Raw genomic sequence first — 23,128 nt, 5'->3', positions numbered from 1 at the left:
CATGCAGGCAGCCGATCAATGATTCTCTCTCATCATTAATGTTTCTATCTCTCTCTCCCTCTCCCTCCTTCTCTGAAATCAATAAAAAATATATATTTTTTTTAAAAGCCACAGCCTTCTCTCTGTCTCCATTGCCACTACCTGAGCGGTAGCCACTGTCATCTCTTCCCTGGACATGACCTTCCTAACTGGTTTCCCTGTTTCTGCTTGCTTCTCACTTCATTTCCTCTTCTCCACGCTGCAGCATGAGTAAGCTTTTATGAAAGCCCACCTAATTTTGTCCCCTCCTCCCATGCTGAAAACACTTTGATGACTTCTGTTTATGTTTAGGTGGAAGGCACAGATTCTTAGCTTGGCCTGCAAGCTTAAGGAAACATGCCTCCTGCCTGTCCCTGTAGCCTTATCTCACACCAGACCCCACTTCCCACTGGAACACTTCATTACAGGTCGGCTGCCTCTGGGCGTTTGCACATGCTGCTTTTGCCCTCTCTCACTCCCATCCCTCCAATGTCAGCTCAAAGGGAGATGCCCCTACGCTCCCGACAAGGTTGGAACTTAGGGTTATGCGGCACGGAGCCTGGCCTGTTCCCTGATTTATGATGGTGCATTTCATCATGTGATTATCTGATAACGAGCTGCTTGAGAGTGAGACTTGTGCATGTCTCCCCGTCATCTCCCACACTCGGTACAGTGCTTGGTACAGAGTAGGTGCTCATTCAGTGCTTTAAACGAATATTATCGTATCTGATGGTCCCATCGTTTATTCTGCCAGCTGCTTTATTGTTGGAAACTGAGGGACTTTCCAAGTGCTCACTTTCATGAACAATATCACAATGAATATCCTTATGGGTAATCATGACTCACATTTTTTTTGTTAATCCTCATCTGAGGATATTTTTTCCATTGATATTTTTAGGGAGAGTGGAAGGGAAAGGGAGAGACACAGAGAAACATAGATGTAAGAGAGACACATCGATTGGTTGCCTCCCAACCGGGGCTAGGACTAGGCCTTGACTGAAATCGAACTCCAGACCATTCAGTTCGTGGGCAGATGCTCTAACCACTTAGCAACCGACCAGGGCAAGGCCCACATTTTTAATACTTTAAATTAAATATTACCAGTGAAGTTGCTGTGTCAGTTAAGGTTTTTGACACAAACTGACAACTTCTCTGCTGACAAAGAATATGTCATTAAGATTTCAAACTGTAATATATAAATAAACCCCTTTTTCTTTACCCTCACCAGTTGTTAGCAATATCTTAATTTTTTTTTCCAGTCAGATAAGCGATGAAAATGATGTGTGTAAATATGCACCTTGATTTTCTTGTGGTCCTCCAAGATTTTATTTTTACCCTGGGAGGCAGTTTTTGTAGTACGGATGTTGGAGTTATTTTTATAATACTGTCTTTCCACCCAGGAACTAGGCTTACCTTTCATGCATTCCAGGTTTCATTTCTGTGTCTCAATAACATTTAAATTTTGTCTTCATTGTGGGGAGAAGGGCTACATTTTACTAATTAATCCGTTTAAAAATTTTCGTGCTAGTTAACCAAAACTATGACAAGCAGAAATTATTCTGATATCAGTAAAAACAATTAAGCTGATTCACATAAACAAAGTATTTGATAGGATTTCAGAAATAGTGTCTACCTCATCAGGTTGTTATGTGCATTAAATAAATTATTGCATATAAGACACTCTATTTATTTATTTTTGTTAATCCTTTCCTGAGGATATTTTCCCATTGACTTTTAGAAGGGAGAGGGAGAGACAGAGAGAGAAACATCAATTGCTTGACTCCTGCCCATGCCTGATTAGGGCCAGGGATTGAGCCTGGAATCAAACCCGGGACCCTTGAGTCTTCGGGCCAACACTTTATCCACAGCGCCAAACCAGCTAGGGCAGTATAAGATACTTTGAACAGTGCCTAGTACATAGTAAGCACTTGATAAATATTAGCTTTCATTATTTCAGATGCGTTAAAATACCACATTCTCTCGCCCTAGCCGATTTGGCTCAGTGGATAGAGTGTCGACCTGCAGACTGCAGGGTCCCTGGTTCGATTCTGGCCAAGGGCACATGCCTGGGTTGCAGGCTCAATCCCCAGTGGGGGAGCTTGCAGGAGGCAGCCAATCAATGATTCTCATCAATGATGTTTCTACCTCTCTCTCCCTCTGCCTTCCTCTCTGAAATCAATCAATCTATATACATAAAATAATAAAATAAAATACCACACTCTCAAAGACATTATTTAAAAAACATGACACTATAAGCCAATAAAATACATCGTGTACTTTATTAGACAGCAATTATTAAATAGAATAAAGACTATTGAAAATAGTTCATTCTTTAAAACCCACACTACAGAGACACTTGGGCATGTGTGGAGAGGTAGAATGAGGTAATGGGAAGAGAACAATACGTGGAAAAAGTGCGGTATGAGCAGCTTACTATAGAGTCAGACCTGGCCATTCCTAGTTTACTTGGAGTTTGTCTATCGGAAAACTTAAAAGTGATTCTCTCAGCACCATTCACAGGACGGTTGTCGTGTTACAGGAGATGTTCGGAACGATATTTATGTCACCCTGATCCATGGGGAGTTTGACAAAGGGAAGAAGAAGACGCCGAAGAACGTGGAGGTGACCATGTCTGTGTGTGACGAGGAGGGCAATACCTTGGAGGTACGCACCGCGCCCAGACATGCTCTGCCATCGCACATTCCTGCCCCCCCCCTTTTTTTTAAATTTACCTTTATTGTTGAAAGTATTACAGATGTCCCCTTTCCCCACTTCTTTACAACAACCAGGGCCTTCTGGCCTGGAGTTGACTGTTCTCCACATTAGGGTGCACTTGGTTTTCCATGAGGAAAAAATAGGAAACCTGTTAAATTTGTGATTAGCCTTGACCAGCTTTAGTCAGGAAACCACTGAGACTCTTATTTTTACATTTCTCCTGGGCCAAGAAACATCGCAAGCCACTACCGATCTCATGTACATGCAGAGGCTCTTTATCATTTCCAAACTGTGTAGCCCCTTCCAGGCCACGTTCCCCTGGGGCTTGAGCGCAGGGGCTTGTGCCCAGGAGGCGCCCAGAGCCACTTTTTCTCCCCAGGCGAGTGGAGAGCAGGAGACACACCCATGAGGGAGCTTCCAACTGGAAGCCTGGTGCTTAGAGGTCATGGTTAGAGGTCAGCTACAATGGGCTGTTAGTTTCAGTATCAGGAAACTGCAGCCCAGAAAGAATAAGTATTTTCTCAGGAAAACACAGGAGTGAGTGGTGGAGCTGGGAATGAATCCAGGTATCCTGGCTCTCCAACCAGAGTTCCGACTGCCCGAATGGAGAAGACATGGGAGAGGTGATAGGCAGGAGGCTTGTTTGTCGCAGCTGGCATCTGGCTCCTCTGTCTGAGCCTTAGTTACCTGCTTTGGAATCCAAGACTTGAACTGCCAGCTCCCTCCGCTCCCTGTGTGCCTCGCTGCCCAGACACCTGAGGGACAGCGAGACACACAGTCCTGCCCCCTCCCCTGGATGTTAGAGTCTTTTAAGGAAACAGTCCACTAAGTGACTCAGTGTTCTGTGTCACGGGACAAGCAGAATGCTGTGGGCCATGCGGTGGGGGTGGTTTATTTGTGCTCTCGGTAGAGCCCCTTAGCCCATGAGTTCAGGTACACATCTTCTCTGAGTTGGTCATTTCACGGCTTTGCTGACCCGCTGGGCAGTGCCCCATCAAAGCCCGGTCTACTGAGCTGAGAGGTTCATTACTAGGAAGAGACAGCCCTGAGTTTCAGTGAACATGCTGTTCCTACAAACCTGGTCCTCAAAGCAGAGTCCACAGGCCCTCACAGCCGTGCGCCTGCATGTGCCCACAGCTGCCGGCCAGCTCACGGGCCTCTGCTCCCGGGAAGGAGAGGGAAGAAAAGAGAGAGGGTATGTCTGGGGTGGGGGTGGGGGGGATGCGAGGGAGAGAATCAGTGTTGCAGCAAAGAGGAGTGTCAGGACGGTGCTCAGTCCCTTCGTGAGAACCACATTTAGACCCTCAGGTAGGGTTGTAGACACTCATTCTTACTCTACTCTTCATCCCCAAATGGGGACAGCTTGTGGGTGTCGGTGGTCAGGCCTGCACTGGCCACGCGGAGGGCTCGTGAGTGCTGTGCGGGTTCTTTTATTGTTCTAGTAACATTATCTCCTAACTTTTTCTCTCCATCTAAAGAAAGCACTTCATCCCGGCGCTGGATACGAAGGCATTTCGGAGTACAAATCAGTGGTCTATTACCAAGTCAAACAGCCCTGTTGGTATGAGACTGTCAAGGTGAGAATGGAACGCCTATCATAATTAAACCCGGTTCACATTCCTTTCTTCCTTTTTTTTATTTTTTTTAATATATTTTATTGAGTTTTTACAGAGAGGAAAGGAGAGAGATAGAGAGTCAGAAACATCGATGAGAGAGAAACATCGACCAGCTGCCTCCTGCACACTCCCCACTGGGGATGTGCCCGCAACCAAGGTACATGCCCTTGACCGGAATCGAACCTGGGACCTTTCAGTCCACAGGCTGATGCTCTATCCACTGAGCCAAACCGGTTTCGGCTTCCTTTCTTCCTTTTACCTACAAATCGTTCCCACCTTATCTGGAAGTTCCAGATGGGTTGCCTGTGGTGTGCAATAAGAAATGAACTGATCATTACAATTCTGTGTAAGAGTCAGATTCCTTGAATGACATTCTCCTTCGTTAATGTGTAGAAAATTGAATAGAGAGACTGTTGTAATGATACAATAGGCTGCCAAGATGGTCCAAACCCAAATGGGAACTTTGCCACTCTGCCAGCAATTGCCTAACTTTGTTTGCTTCTTGGCCTCTAACCAAGTTTTCTGGGCCTCTTTTCAGTTTAAATACGTGTATTACAAATTCCAGCGTGCTTTTCCGATCAGTCATCTTCTGTGAGCCTCTCAGTAGCCCTGCGACTGAAACATTCCGTGCTGTAAGGGCCTTCTGACTAGGTGCCCGGGACTCGGAGAAGAGGCTGGATTCCCAGGCCCTGCAGCTGCTCAGCGCTCTTTCTGATGGCCACGTGTTCCGAGCTCTCCACAGAAAGCTCAGGAAATACACATTTGTGTTCATATCTCCATTCAGGAGTAACTATTTCCCACAATTTCATATACTTCAGTTATGTTTTCAGTTGTGCTGTTTATATAAATTTATACTGTGCTTTTAAAAACTACTTTATCTCGAAACATTAAAGTTACTCAGAAATGTATTTTTCGATACTTGTATAGTACTCCATCGGAAATCGTGCCAGGATTTATTTAACTGTTTGCATAAGTTCTCTGCTCTTTTCATTGACTCATACTTCTGTTTTTCCTGTCTCCCATCTTCATATGAGCGGTAAATTCTTCCTTGTCCCCAGTATATGTCTTTTCCTTCTATTATAGGCCCGAATTATTACCATATATACACCTTGCAATCTGAAAGACCCTGTATGAACCTCAAAGTGCTCATGTTTTCCCTCTGAAGTATTTCCTGTTTCAAACAAGAAAACACTAGAAAAGTGGATCGTCTCCATTCTCAGGATCTTCCATAAACAGCAAAGATGGTCTTCTCCCGAGAGTCTTTTGCCTTGAAAATATCTAAATCTCCTTTGAATGAAACCTCCCGCCAAGTCTCAGTTTATAGGCATTAGTGCTGGGACAGGACTCTAAACTAAGCCTGACTCCGTAAAACGAGCTATGAGAATGAAGTAATATATATGTGTGTAAGCTATTGATTTCTTCCTATTGTGCAGGTATCCATTGCTATCGAAGAGGTTACTCGCTGCCATATACGGTTTACCTTCCGACACCGATCTTCGCAGGAATGTGAGTACTAGGAGGTCTGGGACATCTCCGTGTGAAACAGACATGTTCTTGCTTGGCGTGCATGCGTGGGCCTGGAGAACAAGATACTTGGCATCGTCATTTCAGAACTCATTGGTGCTTGGATATCAGAAAGAAAGAAAAAAGAATTTTCCTGGGCTTCTAAAATCTAGTATTATTTTGTATCAGAATTTCCCCCAAATGTGTTCAGTGAGCACTAAAATTTTGTAAGATGCTAATAGATACTCTATGACATAAAGGGTTTCATAGTCCACAGGAATAGGAAATGCTATAACTTAACCTCTCTCTGAAACAGTCACACTGTGTGTTGCTGAAAAGTCCTGCAGCAAGAAAACTATTTAATATGAAACTGTTTAATCTGTTGTCTCCCCAAATGACCACTTTTCTCATTTCAAGTCTTCGATTACGGATAAATGTAAAGGCTGCCCTTAAGTGTGAACAGAGAAGAAAAATGATTGTTTTCAGATTTTAATCACAAAATTTCTGCAAGTATCTTGTTCTCATTTAGCACATAAAAATGCAGTTTTTTATTTCAAACTGGATGTAGTCGAGCCATCTATGTACCAGACTGCAGACCAGGCCCTGGGTATGTCCCAGCAGACGGGGCACGGCCACTGCTCTGACGGGCCTCTGTGAGCAGGTTAGGAAGCTGAGCAAGAGAAGAAGAGACTACATTCAGAGCGGGAATACGGCCACAGCAGCACAGAGTTGTGGGGAACACGGAGCCCGGCACCTCGCCCATTAGGGGATTCGTGCATGAGATTTCCTACAACTTAGGTGAGGCCCGAAGGGGAGTAGAAGTTAGCCAACCCAGAGTGACAGTGCAGAAAAGTGCCTGGAAACCAAAGTGAGCTCAGTAGAGCCGAACGGGAGCAGGGGGAGCAATCATAATTTCAGGTTGAGTGACATGAAATGGCCACTTTGTCGGTCAATGGCAAATATCAGCAATTTCGTGCAGCTCTATGCAGAGCATTTATCCAGCCTTAGTTTGTACACTAAGTGAAGACACTTAGTACACTAAGACATTCAGTGAAGCTCCATTTCCACACCACCTTGTTTATACTCACAATAATCTGATAAAGTGCTACTACTTTAATCCACACTTACGTATAAGGAAACTGAGCACAGGGGGTTAAGTCCTTGGTCAAATGCACACTGCCAGGAAGTGGTAGAGCCTGGGTTGACAATCCTGCCAGGTGGGCTGGAGCCAGATCACGAAAGATGAAGGTTCTTTTGAGCCCTGTATGAAGGAGCCATTAAAGGGTGTGTGATGGCAGTGGGCACACACTTGGTACATATTTAAAGCAGCTTTATTAATAATATTCTTATGTTGGACATAGCCCAGATGGTCATCGAAAGGAGAATGGATAACCATTGTGGAAATAGAGGGAAGAGGTGGGGGCACCCGAACTTAGGCGGGAACAGAGGGGGTGGAGAAGAATGGCACAGGTCCCGGGGGTATTCAGTACATGGAGATGACATGGGCGGAGTCGGTGTCCACACCACATTTCTGATTTAGATCCTCTAGGGGTTGCTGGCCTTTCATTTGTAAGCGTAGGGAGAGGAGCATAGTGGAGGCACCAGAAGACTTCAGTGTGGGAAATGCTTCCTTTAAGAAGCCTGTGACACACACGGTGTGACTGTAACTGGCTGAACTGTGCTGCTCACGGCGTGATTGGACGTCACACCCCAGAGCAAAATGTGAAGCTGGACGTCATCGCCATCGCTTCCTGACCACCTCTGCACTGCTCAGACTCCCGTTTCTGTCTTTTCAGCCAGAGATCGATCGGAGCGCGCCTTCGGGGTGGCCTTCGTGAAGCTGATGAAGGCGGACGGCACCACCCTGCAGGACGGGAGGCACGATCTGGTGGTTTATAAGGTGGTGCACAGAATGAGCCTCAGAAAAATCACTGAGGAAATGTTTCCTCCCTCTGAAACTGGTCCTGAAGGTTCCTTTCAGACTTACACCTATAACCATCAAAAACTTCTCTAGTCCTGGCCAGCGTGGACCAATGGTTAGAGCACCCCGGCCCACGCACTGGAGGTTCTCCAGTTCAATTCCCTGTCAACCCTGTCAAGGGCATGTACCTGGGTTGCAGGTCCGATCCCCGCCCCTGGGTCAGGGTGCGTTGAGAGGCAACCAATCGCGGTGTCTCTGTCACATCTGTTTCTCTCTCCCTCCCTCCTCTTCCCCACTCCCTTCCACTCTCTCTAGAGTCAATGGAAAACATATCTTCACTCATCCAGTGAGAATTAAAAAACAAAACTTCTCTAGAGCTGCATGTGTTTGCCCCTTTAAGTCTAGCATCCCCAAGGCTACATCCCCCTGGCTGCGTGGTCTCCCCTCCGCTTTCTGGAAGGAGTGAGTTCAGTATTAGTCTCCCTCTCCTGCACGTGGCGCTCGTGGCTGCCCACTTGCCTTTGCGTCACCCTGTGTGGTATGCAGACAGTTGCACTGTTGGGCTTGGTTAGAGTGTGGTAGGATGTGTTTTTCATATCAGCGTGAGCCAGGTACCACTTCTCTGCTATCGGGCATCGTTTCCTTCCCTGACAGTGTTGTCTTCTGACTGCTGTAGAGCTATCCCATCTACTGAGATTTTAGAGTGGAAAGTAGATGCTGGAAGATCTCGTCCATCCAACAGTATCATGGGGTTGGCAGCCTTTTTGAGATGCACCCACCTGATCTGTTTTTTTCTTAATAGCTATAATTAGTTCAGAGATAGTTTGAGAAGGCAGGGCAAGCTGTTTCTTCCCAGTGACCCCAGTCAACCCAATGATGCATAATTGTGACCATTTAGAGGTTCCAGATAATAAATTCCAACCTTATTCTTTGTTATTTATTTATGTATTTATAGCAGACACCTAGGCTATTCTTAGTCTAGCTCACAACTTACTCCATGTTTATTCAGTTTGAGTCTGGGCTCCCACCCTGGGTATTGCCACAGTTCTCGGAGTTGGAAGGGACCTGGTTTAATTTGATGAAACCTCATTTCTCGTGCCGGAAAGGCACCGTCTTCATTGGCGTGTAGAGGCTCTGCCCCTCCTTTGATCTTCCTGACATGCTGCCTTTCCAGGGAGACAACAAGAAAATGGAAGACGCTAAGTTCTACCTGACCCTGCCTGGGACCAAGGCAGAGATGGAAGAAAAAGAGCTGCAAGCATCCAAAACCCAGACCAGCTTTGCCCCCACCAAGGAGAGCACCAAAGACAGTTTCCAGATCGCCACCCTCATCTGCTCCACTAAGCTCACGCAGAACGGTAGGTGTGGGATGGAGGGGCCCCAAGCGCGCTCTGCTGAGGCCTCCTGGGGCCTCCCGCTAGGCTCTGGCTGGGCCAAGTGGGCCACGTCTTCGGACGTGGGTGCTGGGCACTTGGCTGGGTTTTCTGCTCTTCAGGAGATGGCCAGGGACGAGAGGTCCTGACCCGATAGCTAAAGCTCCTTCTGGGGTCTTGCTGTCCATCTTTCAAACAGGATAAAAAGCATTTGTGCATTTTTTTAATACTTTCAAACCTCTAAATGTATTCATTACCAGGACCCGGTGAGGTTTCTTTTCTGGATTTATGACAGTGTTTAGTAAACGAAGTCTGAGCAAATGGGAGAGTCAGGTTAGTGCTGACTTCTGTTGCAGCAACCTTTAGGCCTCGGTATACAAGTCTGGTGACAGTTACTGTAAATTGACATTCATCATGGTACAGATCTTTATAACTGATTTAATCATTTGCCATTTTGTAGGTTATGTACTGACATGAACACATCCTTTGGAAAAAGCCACTTTAAATTATGAACTGTTTTCAAAGAATGGCTTAAAATGAGGCCCTATTCTGCGCAAAGAAAATTAAAAATTTAATTTACATAAAATTGGAAAGTCTTATGTTTCTTTCCTTTAAGGGAGCAAAGAGCTCTGATAATGTGTCCTGTGTAATAAGTGTAACAGGGGATGTTGGTAATAAGGGGAGGACACTGGCAGAGAAATAGAATCGGTCTTGGCCTAGATCTTTATATTGTCTCCATAGTTCTGCCTTTTTTCTGGCTTATGAGTGTGCTTTTACTTTCCAATATGTTAGGTAAAAAGTAAATATAATAAACTGCTGATATGAGTTGAGTTGAAATGTTACAGTATTTATTGAAGATGATTTAGAAGGTATATCAAATATATATATGAGGTATTCAGATTCCTTGACCCAGTAACTTGACCCCTAGAAATTGAACCCAAGTAAACAATGAGAGAGGTGCACAAAGATGAATGAATAAAGATTTTCCCTATTTTTCATAAGAGGGGAATAGTTGAAGCAACTAACTATCCAATACTTGGGACCAGTTTAAATTATAAAGTGGAATTAAAGGACAAAATACATGCCATTGCCAAATATATTTCAAAACAGTCAAAGACATGAAAACTTTTTAGCGCTATGTAGAGTATAATCTCAGTCTTCTTTAAATGTCTGAGGACAACTTGGAGCCAGTTGCCTGGGTTCAAATCCCAGCTCTGCCACTTACTAGCTGTTTCTTAGGCAAGTCACTTGATCTGTCTATGACTTGATTTCCTCTTCTTTAAGGGAGTATAATAGTATATGTTTCAAAGAATAACGTAAGTTAAAATATGTAAAAGCAAAGCAACAGAGTCTAGCCTAGTCGTGGGCAAACTACGGCCCGCGGGCCGGATCTGGCCCGTTTGAAATGAATAAAACTAAGAAAAAAAAAAAAAAGACCATAGCCTTTTATGTAATGATGTTTACTTTGAATTTATATTAGTTCACACAAACACTCCATCCATGCTTTTGTTCCGGCCCTCCGCGCCAGTTTAAGAACCCATTGTGGCCCTCGAGTCAAAAAGTTTGCTCACTCCTGGTCTAGCCCCTTGGAAACACTATATGAGAATTAACTCTTATTACTGACACCATCATTATAAATACACAGAAAAAGACGAAAAGAAACAACTTCAAAAGTTTGGAAAGTTCTTATTTTCTTTGTTTCTTTCAGTATTTTCCAAATTTTTAACTATGAAATGTCAAAATGTTATTTTTTAAAGGAAACATTTATTTATTTTTCATTGATTTCAGAGAGGAAGGAAGAAGGAGAGAGACCTAGAAACATCAATGATGAGAGAAAATCATTGATTGGCTGTCTCCTGCACTCCCCCTACTGGGGATCGAGCCCACAACCCAGGCATGTGCCCTTGACTGGAATCAAATTCGGGACCCTTCAGTGACAGGTTGATGCTCCATCCACTGAGCCAAACCAGCTAGGGCAAAATGTTAATTTTTTTTTTAAAGTATAGCAATAGCTTATATAAAGCATTAGTGTACTTTTGAGACTATCAAGGGACACTCAAGAGGGATAGCATTTATCAAACACCTAGTAGATCATCCTTCCCAGAGATGAGAGCTCAAAGAAAACAAGTAACAGAAGCCCGAAAACGATTTCTAAAACAAAGAAAAAGAGATTTCCGTTAGAGAAAACCATATTGTTATGTCGCTTGTTGTCTCTGCGTCAAACATTTAGGAAGCTACTGCCAGCTAGCAGTATTCGGCTCAGACACTCGCCCTGCGGCATCTACATCACCCATCGTCCACGTGTTCTAAACCTGTGCTGTGCTGACAGCCACTGGCCACGTGCAGCTTGGGACATTTAGGTCAGATAAAAGAAAATGAGGGGAGGAATTCAGTTCCTTAGGTTCACTAGTCTCATTCCAAGGGCTCAGCGGCTTCTCGGGGCTGGTGACTTCAGTTCGCCAGCGCGGATAGGCAATGTTGCCATCATCACAGAGGTTCCGTTGGGGGACTGTACTCTTTCCTTTGTTGTCATCTCATTCCTAGTGTTTAGATCTCAAAAAACTCATCCTAACAAACCAAAAAAAGTCTTAAATAATGTCCCCTCCCAAAAAGGTTGAAGGAGGCAAACTGATCTTAACCAGAGAGAAGGGACCTCCGTCGGCGGGATGGGATAAGAAAGGGGACGGAGAGGGGACAGATGGGGAGACCAGCAGGACGGCTCGCGCATCAGGAAAGCAGGGCCTTCAGAGGGACAGGTCACGACTGTGGGTTCCTCATGCATTGGCGCTCCTCTAATTGGATGTAAGAGATAACGAACCAATGGAATTTGTTCTGAGAAAGAAGAAGCTGGAGAATATTAACAAGCCACCAGTCTCAGAGCGTTTCCTGATCAGGAGGGTAGCTGTTCTTCGCACAGACCTGACAAAGGCATTTCTTACTAGCCGTACCAGGACTACGCAGACTCGGAAGGTGAAAAGCCACAGGCCCTTGTTCGGGCAGAGCTTGTTAGCTCTTTACTAGTTTTTTCAAAGCGAGAACAGACCGGTTGTTTACATGGAATTACTTGTTGCTGGGCCCAGATGGAGGGTGAGAAAAGATTTGTTGTTCCAGGAAAGGGAAAAGGGATTTCAGTTTTGAGCGAGCTGTTCACAGTCGCCCAAACCCTAGCACATGGAGACCCAGTATTCCCATTAGTAACCTCAGTTTACTGACCAGAAAATTGAGTCAAAGTGCTAAAATATTTCGCCTAAGATCATAAGTGGTGGTCTTGGATCTGAAAATAGATAAATAACTCCAAGGCTAATGGTTTTTATTTTATTTTTTTAAATTAAATTTTATGGTTTCTAATCCTCTCCCAAAGGTACTCACTATCCTAAATTCTGGGATTATAAATTAGAGTATCCTGAATTCTTACATACTTTTCTTGGGGATAGAAATTGGGACAACTTTGGACATTTGGTAATACCTGGTACAGTTGAAGACGGTCATTCCTGATGATCCAGAAATTCCACTCCAGTTTTGTATCTCAGAGAAGCTACTGCACCTGGTCCAGAAGACACATGATAATGTTCACAGCAGAATTGTTTGTGATAGAAAAAATTAGAAACAACCCTAATGTTTATTGACAGTGGAATGAGTAGGCAGTTATGGTGCATTTATACAAGCGGGTAGATCAGGGGTCCTCAAACTTTTTAAACAGGGGGCCAGTTCACTGTCCCTCAGACTGTTGGAGGGCCGGACTATAGTTTTAAAGAAAACTTTGAACAAATTCCTATGCACACTGCACATATCTTATTTTGAAGTAAAAAAAAAACCAAAATGGGAACAAATACAATATTTGTATTTGCATGTGGCCCGCGGGCCGTAGTTTGAGGACCCCTGGGGTAGATGTTACACAGCAATGAATATTAGCTTGAGCTATATGTATCAACCTGAATGGGTGCAGAAACACAGCTAGTCCAGGGCTGTCCATAACACCGTGCCACCACTTTCCTAGCCCCAACACCTGTGATTGACCAGATGCCAAATGGATTCCTAACTTGAGCGGTGATGTGGCATGCAAACATGTTTAGGGAGTAAACCTCTGGGCTGGTTGATGGGTTCTTTGCAACTTCTTGAAGCTGCTGGGTGACTGGAGTGTGTAAGTCCTTTTTCTCAGGTAGCGGTGAGTGGAGTGAAGTGTAGATGGAGTGGTCTCATTGACTAGCCTGTGACAGAAGTGGAGATGGGAAGATGGAAGAGGACAGTGCCTAATGGGCAGGCCTAGCACAGTGCCTATTATTACATGCTGAACGAATGAATAAATGAATTAAAGAATTATATTGAGCACATGACCAGCTTCCTCAGGGCTACCAGTTCTCTTTTCATCCATCTATTCATCTGTTCATTCAGTCTTTCATCAAACATGTATTGAACACCTACTAGGTACATAGCAGCATGGTGGTGTACAAGAATAAAAGCAATATGATTCCTGCCCTCAAGTGACTCAAATCTATGGGAAGAGAAAGAGATACCAAGAGTGTCTTTATTATTTGTTATTTTATGGTTATGGATATGGGTATGGAAGAGAGACATTGCATAATAGTGAGCATGGGTCCTTTTAAAAACCACACTAGGCAAGGGTTTTCTAAAACGGGAATTCTGCTAAACAAACCCCGCCCAGCTGGCGTGACTCAGTGGTTGAGTGTTGACCTATGAACCAGAGGTCACAGTTCAATTCCCAGTCAGGGCACATGCGTGGGGTTGCGGGCTTGATCCCCAAGTAGGGTGCATGCAGGAGACAACCAGTCAATGGTTCTCTCTCATCATTGATGTTTCTATCCCACTCTCCTCCCCTCCTCTATTTGAAATAAATAAAAACATATTAAAATAAATAACAAGTATTAAAAAAATTTAAGTAGGGGCTTGCAAATTCATAGTATTTGTGTACATTTCAGAAAAAGAGGAGAATATATGCAAAGACATGGAGCTATTTCAGAGCATGCCACTGTGGGGGATGAGGCATGCAGAGAGAAAGGTGGGAGATGTGGCAGCAGGACCATAGGTGCGGCCTAACTGCCTTCCATGCGTAGTACTGGGACCTTATTCTGTTGACAGTGGACAGGCCTTGCGCAATGTCTCTAGGCACTGCGTTTAGGAGACTTCCAAGAGATTAAACATTAAACAATATTTAATAACAATAAAACAAACACCAGTGAAGCAATGACTATTGTAATGAACAGTATGTGTTTTCAACTACTTACATATATATTTATACAAGTCCATTGATGAAAAATTACATGTTGCTTCTTTTACTAGATAAAGCTCTGTTAATGGCAATAGTAACTTGATGTATTAAACAAAATAGTAACAGTCCAGATGCCTGTTATATTTCCATGGGACACTTTAGTAGCTAACATTCATTAAAGCTGTAAGTGGCTTAAAGATTCAAAAGTCTACATTTTAAATGCGAAGTCATCTGGAGATTTTTGTCCCAGACTTACCCAACAGGGCCATGAATCTGTTCTGCTTTCCTTTGAAATAGCAACTTACCTGGTTTGCTTGTCTATTTCTTTGCAGAACTCTGGGGAGGCAATATGTCAAAGTAGCAATGACATTATTTTTTGGAATCAGATGAATTTATAATTAGATTCCATTCCTACCACTTCCTGGCAGTTGTGTGACCTAAAAAGCAAGGAATTCAGTTTCCCAAAGCCTCAGTTTCCTCATCTCAAAAATGGAAAAAATAAAGTCTGCTCCGCAATATGGGTGTGATGTTTAAAAGCATTAATGCATGTGTACAAGTTCCCTTTTACCCTTTGAATCTACTGAGACACACATACTAGGGAGAAATTAACCAGTGCAGCAAATTAGAGGTAGGAAGATTACTTAAAAATAAATACATTTAAAAGGGAGTGTTTTAGGCATCAGCTGTGTGGTTGTGATGTCACTATTGCAAAATGTGAGTTCTATTCAGGTATTGTTTTATGGTCGTGAACATTAGTGGTTAATTTTTTAAAAATCTGTTTACAAATAAAAGAAGACCACAAAGTTTTTCTCTGAGTTAGATGGGACACAGTAAATTAATGGAATACATGAGGTATTGGCCACTATTAAGAGCCGTTGTCTTTTCTAGAGAGTTCTGCAGCTGTATCCAGCAGTGGTCTGGGCCGTTCTTTCTCATCGCTGTCTAATGTTTATGGTTTGTGCTCTTTTCTCCTAGTTGACCTGTTAGGCTTGTTGAATTGGCGTTCGAACTTCCAGAATATTAAACACAACCTAAAGAAGTTAATGGAGGTGGATGGAGGAGAGATTGTTAAGGTACGCTTGGATATCCCTACTTAGAAATACACCCACTATATTATTACTTAAGCATTTTAAATTAAACCTATCTTTGTAAATATAACACTTGTTATCTACATTGAGGAGCAAGAGTGTGATTTTTAAGAAAATGCTATTTTAAAACCTATGCTATTGAAGCCTAATTATCCCTGAATTTCTACAGCATGGAGTTGAGCCATAACCACCAAATAACTTCTCTGCTTTTTTCTTTCTGCAGTTTTTACAGGATACACTCGATGCACTTTTTAATATAATGATGGAAATGTCAGACAATGAAACATATGACTTCCTTGTGTTTGACGCACTGGTAAGCAGTTAAGCATATTAACTAGTGTTTATTCTCTGAACCGTTAATTTTCGTTATGCCTCCTGCATAAATATTTGTATACATCTGTCTTGACTATTCCTTGAGGCTAAATATCTGGAAGTGAAATTAGAAACATTTGGTTTAGATTCAAAGCCCTTTTTTTTTTCTCTTTCCTAAGAGATCTCAATTTCAGGAATTGCTTTAATCACCTTAAAGTTATCTAGTCCCACAGCAGGAGGAACCACTCAGAGAGGCTTGCGGCTTGCAGCGTGTGTGTGTATATGTGGGTTCACGCAAGGCAGACTGACTTCCCAAGTCAGAGATGAGTCTTAGTCACATATATGTATGATACACAGCCCTGCAGATGACTCAATGTCACACAAAGCACTTAAACACACAGTCCGTTCCAGGAGCTGAAATCTAGACCAGGAGAGGTGATCTGAGAAGGCCAGGTGGTGGGGGAAGGGGAGAGTGGAAAAGGCTGACACATCCAAGCCGAGCATTATTTTCTCGACAGGGTTTAAGTTCAGTGCAGAATTTGGAAGGTAAATTGCACCTTTAGGTCATTCTCCAGCTTGGAGAAACGTGAATGCAAGCACTCAGGGCTGGATGATAAAGGGTGATAAGACAGTAAGTAAATGCCTTGAGCTCAGGTCACACCTGGTGAAGTCCTGAGAAGGAGAGACTGGCTCTGAGCCCTGTGCCTAAGGTCATGGAGGCAGTCCTGCGCCAGGGCAGGGACAGTGGCAGCTGGGGAAGTCTCTGTGCTCCTTTTGCATTTTCCTCATGAATAGGTGCAGGTGCAAAGAGGTTATTTGCGGATTATGCGCCTGACAATGATAGGACAGTGAAATTGGGGGGCAAAAGTCCAGTTCAGTTACTGGGGCTCTCACACTGCACTCAAGAAAAGAATGCCGTAGAATATTTCCTTAGCTGCATCCGGGTCAGAGTTTATTCTTCCCACGGAAACCCTGTCCGTATCCCCTCTCTCCTGCCCCATGTCTCCCCGACTGTGCCCTTGTGCGCTGCCCTGAGACAGCGAGGTCCCAGAGGCTAGGGTGCTTCCGCTGGTTTCCTCGCAGCATCGACGCGGTGCCTGACACGTCATAGTCTCCGTTCATGTTAAATAAAAAGGAACCCAGACATGACTTGGGCTGGAATATAAAGTGAGAATGCTGCAGACGTGGTGAAGAAGGAAAGAGCAACCGATGTGAGATCCAGGTGTGGACACAGCCTGGGCCGTGTTCAGAGCTGCTATTTATGTTCCTCCCATGCCAGGTGTTTATTATTTCACTGATCGGAGACATCAAGTTCCAGCATTTTAACCCCGTCCTGGAAACCTACATTTACAAGCACTTTAGTGCCACCTTGGCCTACGTGTGAGTATGACTCTGGGAGCCTGCTGTTGGGTTGCCCAATTTGGACTCTTCGATCTGCTTGTTGAGAAACGCAAGGGTCGTAGGCTGAGTAAACATGGCTCCAAGGGCAGAGGCTTGTTCTGAGCTTCCTGGTGGAAAGTGGGGCCATCTAACATTCTTACCCTGGAAACGTGTGAAGTTCAGGCTCTCCTTCTGGGCACTGAGAGAAGAGATAAGGCTGTATATCTTTAAGATTCCAGAAGATACAGGGGAGGAGCTGTGGCCATCAGGAGCATCAGCCAGGACAGCTGGCCATACCCAGGATCTTTGCAATCGGGTGTCAGTGAGATTAGCCCGAGGCCCTGGGGATCAAACAGTGGAGTAAACAAAACCAGGTCTGGTAGAAGAAGAGCAAGTCCGGCTCCCAGTCCTATGCCACAGTGCTGTACAGTTATTACTCATAAACTAAGAAGACTTCATTTCCCCTTCTTTGCATGAGCGGGAATGGTCTCTCCCTCTTCCGTGGCGTAGCTTTGTTTCTGTCTTTGGTCCCTGACTGGAGAGCAGCAAATGTTTGCTCTGCACTGTGCCCAGGAGCGCTAAGTTCATCATGTGGTCTACGTGGCCTGTCATTCCAGTTATTGTGCAAAGCAGTGTGACAAGTAGTGACAGGAATGTAGCAGAGGTCAGCAAGATCTGACAGAGGCTTTTGCCAGATCATGCCAATTGCTGCCGGCTGGTCTGTCGGGGTAGCTGCTGACCCGATCGTTAGGTCAAATCATGCATCCCTTGTGTCCTCTTCTGAGTTATACAACTCCTTAGTTTTATTTGCATGAGAGTCCAGAAACGTAATAACACATAAGTGGCATAAAAGAGGTATCCTGCAGCGTAACGGGGGCTGCACTGCCCACTGCAGGGGGGAAGCAGCAGCGACACCAGTGGCTTTACTTTCCACGCTGGCGGCAGCCTTAGGCGAGGAGGTCCTGACAGGCACCCTCCTTACACAGAGTGAAATGCAGCGCTCCGGTGAGAGGAGTCTGGATTTGGCCAGTTCCACATGTTGCCTCCGGATTTTCTCTTAGAAACTCGGAGATTCCCAGAAGGGAAGTTCACACTATCAGTGCCCTCAAAAGCATGAATTAGCAGAAGATTCAGACAGTGCCTCTTCTGAAGGCTCTAGAAAGACAAAAGGAGCTGTCTGCCATCTCTAACCAGGGCTGTCTGTCGGGAGTTCGTGACCAAGGGTGCCCTGGTCTCCCCACACTCATGATGTTTCCTTCTGGCTCGATGGTTACTGATTGCCACAGGTTTGGGCAGATGGGAGGGAATTAGACATCTTTAAGGTAACTGTCTCAGATGGGCAATCTCTCCCTTCAAGGAACATCTAAAAACATCTGTATAACATACCAGAGACGAAAATGTCTTTTCAGGATTTGAATCTTCAACTCTTTCATTTCTTCATCCTGTTTTAACATCCTGCAGAGGGGAAGAAACCATTCCTGTATTTAAGCAGAAAGGAAGCTTTGAATCTAGACTGCCCTGAGGGAAGTAAATTGTAAAGGAGCGGGAGCTAACTTCCCCGTTCAGGACACAGTCTAGAGGAGAAAACGGCCACTGTGACGTCTGTTCCCCCAGTGTGCCAGCCCCCCTCCCTGCACCGCTCACCCCAGCCTCTGAGGACCACTTTCCCAGTGACGTTCCCTTCTCACTCTTTTCAGGAAACTCTCCAAGGTACTGAACTTCTACGTGGCTAATGCAGACGACTCCAGCAAGACAGAGTTGCTTTTTGCTGCTTTGAAAGCCTTAAAGTACTTGTTCAGATTCATCATCCAATCTAGAGTGCTCTACTTGAGGTAACGGTCACTGTGATAAGGTGTCGACGCTGCCCATTCCCCGTGTAGTTTTCCTTCGTCCTCGTGCTCATGCTCAGCTCTGTGAGCTCTGGGTCATGGAGTTGCCACATTTCAGAACTTCAGGGCTGAAGATGGAGGTGGACTATGAAACCATCAGAGAAGGTCCATGGGAAGTCCGTTTGGATCAGTAGAATTTATAGGGCAGTAATGACTGGAGGACGTAGGGATGCCGGTGGCTAACATGTGCGGTTTGCTGGAAGCCTTTGTTGGTGACAGCAGCTCTAGGGAGGAAAGACTGTATTTAACACAGCAGGGGGCTTCATGGCAGTGTTAGGTGTAAAATCTAGGACCATGGCTATTGGTAGTAGAGGGAGAATGGTGGCAGTTATAGGGGTAGATGTTTCCAGGGGGTGGGGGGTTCCTTGCTGACACCGTGCTTAGCTGTCTGGTGAAACAGCCACAGAGATAAGATAATTCCCAGTTTGGATTCCTAGAGTAATGGCTCCTTCAGAAAGAGAAGAAATCAGGAAAAAGGAAGTACCTTTTCTGGGAATGCTTGCAATGTGGTGCCGTCCCTGACCTTCAGTAATTGTAGCTGGATTTCCAAACGGTTAAATATATCTGTAAGGCAGAAGGAAGGGGTCTGCAGACTGGAGCATGTTACCTGAAGAAACAAGTTACCTGAAGAAAAAAAGCTTGTAGCATATAGCACAGATCAAAGGGGAATAGCCTTACTGATTAAAGGCTCTTATGAATCAAGAAATGATTGACAAATATCTCTAAACAATAGAAAACAAGTTACAAAAGAAAAGTTTAAGTGGTTGATTTTTTTTTTTAATCCTCACCTGAGGATATTTTTTCTATTGCTTTTTAGAGAGAGCGGCTCACCTGGAGGGAGGGAGGAAGAGAGAGAGAGAGAGAGAGAGAGAGAGAGAATGAGAGATTGAATGCCACATTCATCCAGTAATACTTATTGATGTGGATGAACCAACCTTTCAGTTGGTGGACATGTCTTGAAAACTTCAGAGCACTTTAATCACATAAGCATGTGTCAGTAAAGACTAAGGTGTCCTGTGTCCGGGAAGACCCCTCTTGGAGAGGAACCAGCATGGCCAGTTCAGTGGACAGAGTGACACTAACTGGACAGGCGGACAGGGCTGGGTTCAGAACATTTTTGGGGGGTTGAAGGGCTTTTCTACTCCTTGTCTGAAACTTCAGCTCAAAAGGCCAGGACTTGATTAGATGAGACAAAATGATTAGAGTGACACACAGAGGAGGGGGCAGGAGGGAAGGAGTGATGCTGAAGAGGAGAGCATAGCAGGTGTGCTGTGTAGGGCAGTTAGCTGGGCGTCCCAAGCTTACTGGGCATCCTGCTCCTGAGCTGAGGAAGGCAGGTGAGCATGCTGGACTCATCGGCCACTCCAGGCCGAGCAGCTTCCTGCGTTCCCTCCGTGCTGGCAGTGCCCGAGACCAGCAGCTTGAGGCCATCAACAAGGTGGTCTTCCGACAGCACGCGGCATCCCTCCTGACAGGCTGGCCATAGTGGACCGGCTGAGAGCTCTGTGGTAGGACGGTCTGTACATACAAATGACCTCCCTGATGGTCATAGCAGGTGGTGATAACTTCTCAGGCCACTGGGTTTCTCCCCAAAACTATCTCAGAGCAGCTACGACTTCTCTTTGTGCAATTCCAAGTGGTGACCAAGGGAGGCATGGGTCTCCACCGTTGTTTAGGCAACAGATATATCTCAAAATTTCTTTTAAAGATGGAAAATCTCACTGCTTTTTTTCTTTTTCTGATTAAGATTTTATGGCCAAAGTGAAGATGGAGATGAATTTAATAACTCAATCCGCCAGTTATTTCTCGCTTTCAATACACTAATGGACAGGCCTCTGGAGGAAGCTGTGAAGATCAAGGTCAGGATGGCTTTGTGGGGACCCCAGCACTGTCAGTGAGGATGGCCTGGGTCAGCATAGAACCTGGTCTCAGCGGGAAAAACTAGTTCTTGTGAATTTTAGTGAGAGCTTGTGAATTTTAGTATGACTTACAGAAAGTACAGAAAACCTTTTACGTTTATTGCACGTTTGTATTCTCAAGGGCCAGTTTGCCAGAAACAAGCTGCCCTTTTAGAAATCCCTTGAATGACTGGTGTGGCCCCTGGGAATTTAGCCCTGGATTCTGATGTTAAAGGCGGAAGGTTTTTATTTTTAGTTCTCCTGGTCCTTCCACAAGCCCAGGGTCACCATCGTTTTCATCATTGTCACCTTTTTTAATGTAAAATAGGTAATCTCTAAAGACTCACTTTTGAACTTTATTATTTCCTCTTGGCTCGTTAGGGCAAAGTTGTGTGGGAGAGGTCAAGGTTTTAACTACCTCTTGGATACAAACATGAATCCCAAATGGGCAGAGCCTGTCAGCAGTGCAGACAGAAAGCTGTGCCTCCTGACTTCCCAGGAAAGAAAGATCTGAGGAGGTTGCGGATCACATCAGCGTTCCTCTTCGTTGCAAGAACACCTGTGCCCAGTTCCCTGTTTCAGAGTCGAGCCTTCGGGTCCTGGGCCGCAGCAGTGAAGTCTGTGTTTGTCCTGCTCGGCAACTGACGCTGCCTGTGGTGTTTCCTTACAGGGCGCAGCTCTGAAGTACCTTCCGAGCATAATTAACGACGTCAAACTGGTGTTCGATCCTGTTGAGCTCAGGTAAGTTGCAAAAAGCGTATTCACTGAACCATTTTGTGCTCATTCCTGGGAACACTCGAGAGAAGCCACAAAGCCTGCTTCTGAAGGGGTTTGCACATTGTCAAGGGAAATGGGACGCGCAGACCTAAAATTAACTGCAGAAGGAAGTACCTAATAACATGCTTCCAGCCCTATACCTAAGCATCCCAGGAATGCTAAGTCAGATGACAGTGGGCACTGGGGTGGAGTTAGCAAAAAGGGATTCTGCAGAAGTTGAGTGTTAAGGCAGGTCTGAAAGCGGTTATGGCCCTGGGGGTACTTGGGAAGTTTAAGCAGAGTTAGCGCTAAGGCTGAGCCCTGTAGTGAGCAAGGAATATAGTCTCTCCTTTGCTTCCTCGAGACAGACTCTCAGGCCGTTTGGGAGAGATTTCCAGGTGAACCTCAGAGCACAGGGGAATTGGGTAAGGGCACCTTGAATGTGGCGCCATGGAAACGCTAACCGTGGGATTCTCTTCCAGCTTGCTCTTCTGCAAGTTCATTCAGAGCATCCCTGACAACCAGCTGGTTCGCCAGAAGCTGAACTGCATGAGCAAGATCGTAGAGAGTAATCTTTTTCGGCAGTCGGGTAAGTCTCCACCAAAACCAGCTGCCTGTTGAAGTCCTGCTCTTGCTTCTGCAGCCAACACTGGCCCCCTGTTAAGTGCCACTGATGTCCTTGCCAGTTGTTTGCTGGCACTTAAGGACCTCCTGGGAAACCAGCTTTAAGGAGAAGGTGAAGTCAGTTCGGTATCTGCAATAGTTCCTAAAAGAGCCGAACCCTGTGCTCCTTAATTAGAACAGTCAAGTGTTTCATTAGTTAGGGAGCTTTGTCTGCAAAATAGGAACCCCAGCAAGTAACAAGCAACCAGGAAAGATAGTCCTTTTTACATTCAATATTACTTGGTATTAGTTCCAGGTGTACAGCGTAGTGGTTAGACAATCACATGCTTTACAAAGTGATCCCCCTGATATTTCCCGTGCCCACCTGGCCCAGTGATTACAGTGTTGCTGATGATATTCCCTGTGCTGCCCGTTACAGCCCCATGACTGTTTTGTAACTACAATCAGTGCTTCTCAATCCCCTCACCTGTTTTACCCAGGTCCCCACTCCCTCCCTGCTGGCAGCCATCAGTCTGTTCTCTGTATCTGTGTCTGTCTCTGTCAGAACAAAATTTCTAACTGTATAACTTGCTTAGTTTATTAGTTTCATATGGCTTTGCTTTCAAGTATCAAGTTGGCAATTTTTAAAAATGGCTACAGAAATTGTTAAATACTTGAAGCATTGTGTTACAGTTACCTATGATTTGTACAGTTTTCTAAGTTTTAAAAATCGGAGTTACAGGGCTGAAGTTCCCAAATTCAGGTGCTCCTGAGGGGTCCAGTGCTGCAGGGCGGAGTCCAGCCAGGGCTGGGGAACAGGCAGGCGGTG

General features: G+C 45.0%; 1 protein-coding gene across 1 annotated transcript in view; it reads left to right on the top strand.

The window, feature by feature from the left end:
• DOCK5 (dedicator of cytokinesis 5) overlaps positions 1–23,128 on the top strand; it is a 148,050-nt gene that overhangs the window by 59,974 nt on the left and 64,948 nt on the right. Inside the window, exons 13-24 of the mRNA XM_015565723.1 lie at positions 2,558–2,682; positions 4,212–4,310; positions 5,783–5,855; positions 7,649–7,752; positions 8,948–9,131; positions 15,349–15,446; positions 15,685–15,774; positions 17,053–17,153; positions 18,851–18,985; positions 20,790–20,901; positions 21,611–21,681; positions 22,179–22,285. Of these exons, the coding sequence (XP_015421209.1) occupies positions 2,558–2,682; positions 4,212–4,310; positions 5,783–5,855; positions 7,649–7,752; positions 8,948–9,131; positions 15,349–15,446; positions 15,685–15,774; positions 17,053–17,153; positions 18,851–18,985; positions 20,790–20,901; positions 21,611–21,681; positions 22,179–22,285 (1,299 nt within the window). The remainder of the gene's footprint in view (positions 1–2,557; positions 2,683–4,211; positions 4,311–5,782; positions 5,856–7,648; positions 7,753–8,947; positions 9,132–15,348; positions 15,447–15,684; positions 15,775–17,052; positions 17,154–18,850; positions 18,986–20,789; positions 20,902–21,610; positions 21,682–22,178; positions 22,286–23,128) is intronic.

The sequence above is a fragment of the Myotis davidii genome, unplaced genomic scaffold (assembly GCF_000327345.1).
Source record: "Myotis davidii unplaced genomic scaffold, ASM32734v1 scaffold502, whole genome shotgun sequence".
NCBI lineage: Eukaryota > Metazoa > Chordata > Mammalia > Chiroptera > Vespertilionidae > Myotis > Myotis davidii.
Note: the sequence above shows the minus strand (reverse complement) of the source record. Positions and strands in the feature narration are given on the sequence as shown.